The 11,193-nt window shown below is 34.3% G+C and overlaps 1 protein-coding gene across 4 annotated transcripts in view; it reads left to right on the top strand.

Moving 5' to 3' along the window:
• The first annotated feature begins 465 nt into the window (after positions 1–465).
• The window catches only part of LOC128699011 (uncharacterized), a 118,505-nt gene continuing 107,777 nt past the window's right edge, over positions 466–11,193 (top strand). For 2 of the 4 annotated variants that reach the window (XM_053791528.2, XM_070096840.1), the window contains exons 1-3: positions 466–540; positions 4,839–6,070; positions 10,465–10,734. In XM_053791528.2, the coding sequence (XP_053647503.2) occupies positions 5,344–6,070; positions 10,465–10,734 (997 nt within the window). In that variant the 5' untranslated portion in view covers positions 466–540; positions 4,839–5,343. The other 2 variants (XM_070096841.1, XM_070096842.1) reach the window with 2 other exon arrangements.

The raw sequence follows: 11,193 nt of genomic DNA, 5'->3' as shown, positions 1-11,193 counted from the left end.
GAATAATGCACTGAGTTACACCAGCTATTACTAGTTATACGTGAAAATTTTTAGTATTATTTTATAAAAGCTGGCTACTAAAGTTAGAGTATTTTCTTTGATAAATTCAGCACAGGAAGTACTGTCTTACATTTGGTGAAAATAATCTCAGGCAGAGTAATACAGTGCTGCCAACACTGCTTACTTCACAAATGTGTACTTACCTTATTAGTTAAGTTATTTTGCCTTTTATATATAATTTAGTGGCATAAAATATCATTTTGCAATATATTATTATCGATAGCTAATAAAACCGAAATGAGCATTCTGAAAATATTAGCTGTTTTTGCTATTTATTACTTTATTAAAAATTCAGAAACATATACTGTGCTTGTGTATATTTTATATGAATAAAAACGCTTCAAAAATGAATACTATGTCTTATAATATAAGTTTAAAAACTAAACAGGAAAATTTATATTGCAGCGCAGTGAGCGTTGTGTTGTTGGCAACACTACTATCAAGGGTAGTTAACAAATACATAGTAAGCTTGTGAACAACGTAAGTCTTATTGCATTTCACTTATGTATGGTCTATATGTATACATATACAGTATATTATTGCTATATCATTATCTTCTATGTTTATAGTGAAAATATAACTTGTAATAGAGACAGCAGGATCACAGGGACAACTCAGGTAAAAATGATAGTTAGGCTAATTTTACTGTATTTTTAGTGTAATGTAGTTCTTACGCCGCTCTTTTGTCCTAAATTACAACCTGCACTGAATGTTTTAATATGGTATCTAACACTGCCTGAAGTATAATGCATAAACTACCAGGTTAGCTTAATATTTGGGCTTATTGGAAAGTATTCTTGTAAACTGCCAACACATCATTTTGACACAGGATTCTGAGTCTTAATCTGAATCTGCTCTGATTTTCTTTAATGCATCTTTTTTTTAGACAGCCCGCAAGTTTACGTACAACATTTGCAATAGTACCGACATACCCTCTTAGGACAGTGTTCAGCGACGTCTTCGATTTTTAAAATCAGCAATGTCTGCGCCTTAGGAGAGTGTTCGGCGAAGTCTTTGATTTTAAAGATCAGCGATGTCTGCGCCTTAGGAAATTGTTTGGCAAAGTCTTCGATTTTTAAAATCGGCAATGTCTCCGCCTTAGGAAAGTGTTCGGCGAAGTCTTCGATTTTTAAAATTGGCAATGTCTCCGCCTTAGGAAAGTGTTCGGCGAAGTCTTCGTTTTTTAAAATCGGCAATGTCTCCGCCTTAGGAAAGTGTTCAGCGAAGTCTTCGATTTTTAAAATCAGCGATGTCTGTGCCTTGTCCAGGCATTGTGTTTGGTGACTTCCTAAAGTATGGCAATAGAATGTAGGTTTAGGTTAGGTTATGTTAAGTTAGCGTTTGCTGATAGTTTTATTATACGACAACACCTCTAATTAATGGACCTCCATTTATCAGATTTCACAAATTATGGATGAAAAAACTGGTCAGACAAACAGAGGCATTCGTCAAAATGGAAAATATTCTGTAATTCTAGATTTTATCTGTATCGTAATGTCTGGCTGTCATCTGAATCGTCAGACCAATTCCTGTGACTCAGACGTTTGTCCAGTACTGGCCAGAACAGCCACATCCAGACTGTCTGTTTTTATTGTTCCCTAAGCCATAGGCCACCTGCACCAGTTCATTGTTCATGCTCACTCATGTTTAGTCTTGTCATTTAAGTCTTCAGTTTACTCTGAATTTACAGTATTTTCTCTGTATGACCCTTGTGGGTTTATTGCTTGGTTTTTGACTAATAATAATAATAATAATAATAATAATAATAATACAGTATATAGTGTGATTGTTAACACAAGAGTATATTGTATCAGTATCTGTGGTCCAAGATTATTCAGCATCTTACTAGAAGATATCAGAAACACGGACTGTCCCGTGGCCTGGTAGGCAACACTCGCTTTACATACACAGCGTCTGTGGTTGAATCCCTGGCAAGGGTGGAAACATTGAGTGTGTTTCCTTATATCTGCTGTTCCTGTTCACCTAGCAAGCAGGTAGGTACCTGGATGTTAGTCAACTGGTGCGGGTCGCATCCTGGGGGACAAGATTGAGGGCCCTCAATGAAAATAGGACAGACAGTCCTTTGATGATGCATTGTCTGTCTTGGGTTATCCTGGGTGCCTAACCCTCCGGGGTTAAAAATCCGAAGAAAATCTCATCTCTTAATGAAATATTTACTTTTATATATCTGGTTACAGTCGCAATGAGTTAATTCATAAATCACAAAAATAGTTCAGTGTAGCTTATGTGTGGTTTTAAATTAATCAAATTGCCTTATTTTTTAGCAAGGTATGCTTGTATTGAAAAAAGTTTGATTTACGAAAGGCAAAGTCAATATGTATATTTCCAGAATGGTTGGTAATATGACACTGTGGATAAAATACTTTGACATTTCTTGAACATTCACATAGAACCTACTGTAACCTAATCATGACTCATGAAATCATAATGGCACAATTGCAAACAACCCATATCACGGGCAGGGCTTGAACCTGCGATTAGAGAGTCATAAAACTTGAGACTGACACGTCGGTCTACAGTTTTACTACTCTAACCGCAGGTTCAAGCCCTGTTGAGTTATTTTAAAGTAAGGCTGCATAATGTACTGTACAAATTATTGCATAATGTACTGTACAAATTATTTGACTCCTTTGCTAGTCACCTCAATCCTGACACAGAGATGGGTTCAGTCCCCTGCACGAGTGTAAACATTGATCATGTTTTCTTACACCTGCCCCTCTTTACCTAGTACAGGAGGGCTCTGCATATACAGCACCCTCTTCCGTGTTCAACACTTTTGTTGGCTTTTAATTGAGCCATTGTTTATTATGTTTCATGCTTTTCTGCCGTTTTTGTACAGTTGTATTAGGGAAGGGCAACTGGCACTGTATTTTAAGGTAGGTACATGTATGTACAGTGTATTTATTTTATTTTATCTTTTTTATGCATAGCTGTACTGAGCATTTAATATGTGATAATGTAAACATCAGGCATTTTAGACACATTTGATAATGAAAACCTTTAAAGTCCACCAGCAATACAAATGGGGCCCTCCTGTAATAAGTATCTGAGTGTTACACTGCTGGTGTGGGTAGTAATCTGGGGAGAGGATTTACCCATAAATGGTCCAAGCAGATCTACATTCACATGTGTAGTGCTCCAAAAGTAGATCTACATTTTTTTTTACATATTTTCAAATATATAAAAAAAAAAGTAGATCAAAGCTTTTATACACATTTTCAAATGTAAAAAAAAATGATGATCTACTTTTTTTACATACTTTCAAATGTTGAAAAAACGTATATATACGTTTGGACTGCTTATGGGTTAAAGGATCCAAATGGAAATAAGATAGACAGTCTTTGATAACATTCTGACTTAATTGGATTATCCTAGATAATTAACCCTCGGGTTTCATAAGCCAAACAAAATCTTCATCTTCTTAATAAAGCTCATTTTATCCTTACTGACCTAGTGATGGGTTTATCATCTACAGTATTGCATTGTTTTTCAAACATTAATATTCTCATATGTTTGATCCTGGCTTTATATAATTTAACTAATCTGAAGGGCAACTGCATCTCCTTTGAATTTTAAAGAAATAAACTTAATGTTTGTTAATAAAAGAATAACTTGGATGTGACATAATTAAAGCCACCCTAATGAACCATTGAGTAGTGATATTAAACTATATATACTTATAAATCTGGCCAATAGATCTAGACCCTGAATCTCTATTAACAGGTTGATAACTGATTTTAGGTATAACATTTTATCCACTTTCCTCCCATCTGAAAAATTTGCTCAACATATGGGCCAATGAATGAAAAAAAATGAAGGGCCAGAAACAAGGTCTTGGCAGCAAATTAGAGATTGCTGTAAAGCATTTGACACTGCACCAGGACAGGCAACCATCAAAGAAACAAAGCTTGGCCTGTGATTTGCTTTAGGAATGTGTAAGGTTGCAGTTTCAAGGGTCATTTTTTTACTTATGATGTATGTGCACTTCCAGCAAGATAACTTTTAAATGAATGGTGATGAATATGTTCCATGTTTTGGGTTGCTAAAACCTTCTGTAGCTTTAAAATAAGTTAGAAAAGTACATGAGTGGTTGTGAGTTGAATATGCTTAGCTTGGGCCAGTAGGCCTGCTGTAGTGGTCCTTCCTTAAGTGGGTGTGACTTGGACTTGCCTAGTATGAGCCAGTAAGTCTGCTGCAGGGCTCTTCCTTTCTTATGTTATTATATGGAACCTTTATGGTCTTTTGTTTAAAATAATGGAGAAATCTTTCATGAGTTTTTTCTAAATATTTGGATAAGTCATCCCACAATCTACTCATAGAGGTTTTATTTTGACAGAGCCCTTGTTGGGCAAAATATTGTTAAATATAAAGCTTACTTTATTTGTGTGTTTTTGTGGCACCATTTGCTGACTTTTGTCTACATATAATTTTTAATTTGGATATAAATTTTTGCAAGGTTTATGCAACCTATCCTAACATGACATGAAATAAAAATGTGAGTCTTCATCAAATGGAATATTAAAAATTTGACATTGGGTAATGCTTAAGAAAGTAAATGTTGCAAAGAGAGTATAGGTTGTTAATATAGCTGGTATTATTGATTTACTGTATATATCTTTTAAGTATGATTCATTCATAATACCAGGTGCAATTATTATAAAAACTTAATGTGATTCAGTTTTTCTCTGTTATACCTGTACTCTTGATTTTCTATAATACATACTTTTTACATAATTATTTTAGGATTTACTTTTCAGGTGGTGAATAGCGGAACCAGAGGATTTCCCAGTTTTCTGATGAAGAAGCCAGTGAAATACAGTTCAAAAAAACATTTTTAATGTTAAATTATCAGTCATTTACCCAGTATAAGCAGATGTTTATTTCTTGCTGTGCACCACTCCATTGATAAAAAGTGACTTTTTTGTGAAATAGGCATGCTTCTCTTATGACATTTAATTACAGATGGAAAATGGAGGCTGGGTTTGCAAAAACATCTAAAATAATAATTACTAAAAAAATACAACACAGTAGTCCTTCAAAATAGGTTCTTAGTAATACTGGGCAATTAACCCACAAAAATTGTCATTGTGCTGATGAAATAACCTTATGCTGCACAGTATGACAAAGGCAACAAATTTAATATAAATGTTATGCTTATCATTTTAAGAAACAATATGGAAAGTTTCAAATTACCAAATAATCAGTCATTTCTGATTTATTTGCTTGAAAGTTTTTCTAGAATACGGTAATTTACAAATTGCCATGACTCATTCTCAGGATACTGAATGTAGAACTGGCATTCAGTCACAGCAAAACAATGTTCTTCAGCCCAGTGATTTTGAGAGGATGAGTTGTACACAGTCGCAACACAGAACTGTTGCAGATTTTGAGGGTTTTAAACAAAGTGTGAAAGACCAACAAGCAGCATGTGAACGAATCCACATATATCAGTCATTGGTATTACGATATCTCAGAAAAAAGTTATCTTATGATGTCCTCTCATCTGAAGAGAGAAAGCAGATTGAAAGCAAGGTGAAACGATATTCCTACAAGCTCAGAAAACCAGCTAGAAAGTCGTATATACTAAGTGTCACAAACAAACTATCGGAAAAGGAAAAATTATTGCAGTGGAAACTAAATAATCAAAATTCCTCAAATTTATCACTCGCCTTTGTGAATGATCATATACTCTGGTTGGACAAGGCAGTGAAAGCATTAAAATCATGTGACTATAGTAACCTAACTTTGAAACCATCATCATACACAGAGTTTGTGAAAATTGTGCAAGTTGAGATCTCCTGCAATGCTGCTATGTTTTTCAATAGGACTAATCGCCAATCAACAAGATATCTACATTATCAGTTACCAGCTGGCTTGAAGAAAACAGTCACAAGGGCTCGCCTGAAGAAATTGTTGATGATGAGTCCTCTTTTTTACTATGATAACTCATGTAAAATTTGGAAGCGATTGTCAGGATTTCAACAGAAAAGTAAGTGATTTTCATTACACTTATGGTACAGTTTGGTTCAGTTATCATTATTAGAATGGAATGCAAAGAGATATCTGTGTATAGAGAAAGATCAAACAGTTGAAAAATTTTTAGGGGTATAATAAAAAAATATAATTACAGTAAACCCTCAATATAACAGATCTCAATATAAACAGTAAACTTTTATAATATTGAGCAGAATTCGTTGGGGTAAATTGCAATGTACTGTTTACTTTCCTTATTTTCAACATTTGTTGTAATTTAACTAAATCGAGGGCACAGTACTATATTTGATGTACCATGTATGAGTTTTTTTTTACTACAGTGGACAATCGTAATTCAAGTGGGTTACGTTCCTGAAAACTGCACTACTAGCAGTTTTTGTGACTTAGGACTGAAAAACATATAGCAGAAATGGGGTTGCGTTCTTCAGTCCTCTGAGAGAGAGAGAGAGATGTAAAAAAAAATTGTAATGTCATAAAATAATGGTTTATCTTACCTAACATTGCCAGTGATAGTACTTTGTGAAATACCTAAACTTAAGCGAGGCTCAGACAGTTAAAAGAAAATACATTAGTTAAAAAATGGTTACAATAATTCTGTACATTATTTCCTAACTTCATATTGAGTTCAAGATGTTTAACATATTAAGGTGAGTGGAGAGGGTGTCATACTGAGGATTATTCATTGCACAAGCCCACATCTTTGTCTCATTATTTCAAATTGACCAAATCATTAGTTTTCTAACATCAAACTTTAGCCATCTCCATGTTGCTTACAACACCCATCATCATCTCATTGTAAATTAGTCTTAAGTTTTCCCAAAATGCTCTGCATATTTAGGGGCTTTCTGCATATACACCCATATGTCATTCACCTTTGTACAAGCATTTTATCATGCTGAAATATTATTATTATTATTAATTACCTCCAGTTTTTGTAATAAGCATAATTTCACATCCCTTGTGAGTTTAGTGCTTAGTTTTGATTGTAATAATCATAATAATAGTAAATGAGACACATGCGCAACACTTGGGTATCTTTATTGTGGAAGTGTTTCACCGCACAGTGGCTTCATTCATCCAATGCAAAGAAGAATAGTGAAAATCTGAAGGAGATTGAGGTAATCTTGTGCAACAAAACATTATGATCAGGTTATGATTACAAGACTTAAGGTTTTCTGTTATATATTTAAATATTATTCTTATTTAACAAACACTCAGACAATATCTTCCCCCCATTAGTCCGTTGTATCGTGAGTTTACTGTATAAGGCATTTATATAAATAAATTTTATTTTCTATGATAACTTTAATGAAAATTAAATCACAATACTTTTGCCTAGAACAGTTCACAAATAACCTGCTATGTTGGTATTGGTTATTTGTGATATCAAACTCTTATGGTATTGGAATAAAAAGTCTAGAAATAGATCAATAGAGGAGACAAAAAAATTGTATAAAGTGGACACTGGGAACAATAGTATTAATTTTGGGGGCTGGACAGTGAAAGAGTTAACAGTGTTATTGAGAAAATTCGGAGTTGGGTGAAAGATGAATAAATGTCATATTCAAACAGGTCTCAGTTGTTGACATGCATTTGGAAGATTGTTATATGTGAGGAAAAGCAGAGGGTCAAGAACACTGCCTTGGGGTACCCTTTTGTCGATAGGTCATGTTGACAAGGTTATATTCTCTTGATGGAGACATTGGTGTCTTTTGTTAAGGTAGGACTAGATATGCAGATGGATGACCTCAGTTACCATAATGTTTTAGTTTAAGATGCGGGATGTTGTTGCATGCTATATTGAAAGCTTTCCTAAGATCTATAAAGAGGCAGTGGATATTATTCTTAAGAGCTTAATAAATTAGATCTAGCATTTTATTTGGCCTGAAACTAAACTGGCAGGCATTGAGTGTATTGAATGACACTAGGAAAGAGTAGTCTCTCTTGTGGATAAATTATTCAAAGATTCTGCATAACAGTGGCAAGTTAGCTGTAAGTCTTTAATTATATACATTGGTTGGGTTTCCTCCTTTATGTACTGGGGTAACTCATGGTATCTTAGCCCTTTCAATTTCCAGGCTCCCAAAATTAATATTCCTCTCAGTGTCCACTTTCTATAAAAAATAAAATAATTTTTTTTTCTGAAATGGTAGAGAATCTTTTTCTGCAGGTAATGACACCTAAAGTATGAATGAAATTTTATAGAAAACTTTCAGAATTATGCAGGGGCAAAATTAGCAATATGGTGCCAGTTTTCGTATCAGTGATTTCACCGACTTGGAGTCTATTTAAATTCTGTTGCTCCATTTGATCAAATTTTTTGTTTGTTTCAATAACCCTTACACTGTTTCATGTAGGTCTGTCAGTGGGAAATGTAGATCTGCAACTTAATTATAGCACCCTCAAATATGTTGAGTTGCAAATATTGGCCTAGATATGAGAAAATGGGTCTGTGCAGTAGATATGCACAGAATTAAAAAAATCATTCCCTACACAGTGCAGGAGAACAGCTAACCCCTAACCTTGTGTTTGGGTTAAAATAGTGATTTCAAGACATTTCCTAGGGTGCTTTTCATGGTTTTATTGGCTGTTTCTTGGCACCGTTTCATAAGCTGGAAGACACATTAGTGAAATGTAGGTGATTTTGGGTAAATTTCAGAGCGGAAGTGGACTTAAATAAGCGTCAAACTGGCAGAAATATTTGATTTTTGGCTATTTTTGCAGAGGAAGGGTAGGGGCCCTCTTGCCCTCCCCCCCAGGTCTGTTTTATGAGGTTTTACTATAACTACTCCAATTATTGGAATGCCCTAAACCATGACCAAACATTCTTGGGTATGTATTATTACCCTAGAAATAGGGAAAACTTATTTTAATTTTTGTGTGTGGTGGCTTCAGAATGGAGGGCAAGTGTTATATAGGAGAGGCCTGGGGACATGATTAATAAGGAGAGGAAAGGTTGCTTTTGTAGCTGGAATTCCTACACTGTTTAATTTGGACTCTTTGTTTTTAAATTGGAATTTGTTCAATGTTGTGTAAAATTGGCAGTTCTTTTAGCTGAATGTGCAGTTTTTTGCACTCAAGTCAACGGTACAAAAGGCATACTAGTAAAATAGTCAGGCATTGAGCTGGTTTGAGTATTGGAATAGGCAGATTGCAACTGCATAGAGGGCTTGTTGACCTTTAACTTCATGTCTGCTTAATTCCATAAATTTTGTATTAATTTTGCATTTTTGGTGTCATTACATTTAGAAAAAGATTCTCTACCAATTTAGAAGATTTTCTTATTTTTAAATTGTGGCACTGGCTTAACTTTTAATTTTGGGGAACTCAGCAGTTAAGGGGTTAAATATATTTGAGTAGAAGTTGTGTTTGAACCAAATTAATCCTGTGCATTGTAGAGTATATATTTGTAATTTCTTTACATACATGACATTTCAGATCCATGTTTATTGTAATGTGATTTAAGCAATGTGTACCTTTAGTGAACCATGAGTTATGTTTTTCCTTTTTTTTCGTAACTTTTGTTGTTAAGGATCAGTGTGAATTGTAGAGGTGTTATGTTATTCTGTAGTCATCCTTTTTTTATTTGCAAGGGGTTATGTTGCTACAGGCCCTGTAAAACTAGAAACTGAATAGTACAAAGTTAAGTCTGCATAACAAATTTTGTTTCAGATAAACTGTAAGTTTATTTTTTGCTTGAGAGAGCATATCCCTAGAATATCATTCTAATTGGTTAATATTGACATTCATAAAAAATAAGGATCAGATTAAAAAAGATTTGGTCATGAAGGCATCGAGCCAGAAAATATTTAGGTAATTGAAAACTGTTCACTGTTACCCATTAGTTAGAGCATTGGTTAATCCAAATTCATGAATAAGAAGGCGCACAAATTTGAGAGGATGACTCTGTTGAAAACGTATTTTCTTGTATTTATGCATTGGATATTGTTTAGCTCACTGTGGTAGTTGGTGCTTTTTATTGCATTGGTGAAGCCGAATATTGATGCATTATTATAGAAGCTGAATGTCAGTGTTTTGGATTCCCATAGTGCTTTGGTAATCTTAGTTCAGTAATTAGAAATTTAGGGTAGTGGTCATTGTTCTGCCAGTAATTATGTCCATAGTTTAATCTGCTAAAGTGGTGATCCAGATTTAGTTTAGTACAGATGTATCCTATGCATGTTTTTTTGATTCAAGGAGTGGCAGAAAGCACAACACTACTCTTGGCTTAAATGGAGAATTAGGATATGCAGAAACTCTGTAAGTAAGAGAAAAAGCAGTTCATAAATAAGAATTGTCTTTCTTGACAGTTGTTTATTGATCTTTGATAGATTGTTATACTGTATGTAAGTTATATGATGTATTATAAATTGAATAAATATCTTTCAGATGACACAAGAGAAATGCATCACTATGTCCAGTGGCTGGGAGTGCTGGATATACGGAGAATGTGGGCGTGCAGGGGACTCCACTCTCACAACCATGAAATTGGAAGTTTGTGCATTGAAAATATACTCTGTAGCTATCCAATGATGACTTCAAGTGAGATAGCAAAATCCATTTGTGATAGTGTCTATGTGCCAATGTGTGAAGAGATCATATCTTTAGTTCATCAGTTACTTCGATCATCAAAGAAATTTCATCACTGTGACAGTCAAGGTTTGTGTCTTAACTGTCGCAAGCCCCTTTCTGAAACTGTCAATGTCGCAAAAGTTTTGGAAAAAAAAATTATTTTTTCTTATGAAATGATAGAGAATCTTTTCCCGATGGTAATGACACCAAAAGTACGAAATTTGGTCGAAACCCCATATATACATCAGCAATTTCGCCGATTTTGAGCCCTGTTTTTGGCCAATTCCGTTGTTCCAGTTGACCAAACTCATAGCTATTTCTTTAGAACTTCATTTTTTCTATCAATTGAGTACAAGAAACTGCCCATTTACCGATTTGAACTACCCAATAAAATGGTCAGAAATTGACAATTTGGCCAATTTCACACAAATTAAAAAAGATGCCAATTTCAAAATAGGGTCCAGAATAAACAATGTAGACATTCTTGGCACTAAAATAACATATCCTCTGTTCATTAGTCACGTCTCTAGGCCCCTCTTGCTTTAT

The sequence above is a fragment of the Cherax quadricarinatus genome, chromosome 55 (assembly GCF_038502225.1).
Source record: "Cherax quadricarinatus isolate ZL_2023a chromosome 55, ASM3850222v1, whole genome shotgun sequence".
Taxonomy (NCBI): domain Eukaryota; kingdom Metazoa; phylum Arthropoda; class Malacostraca; order Decapoda; family Parastacidae; genus Cherax; species Cherax quadricarinatus.
This window is presented reverse-complemented; position numbering and strand designations above follow the sequence as displayed.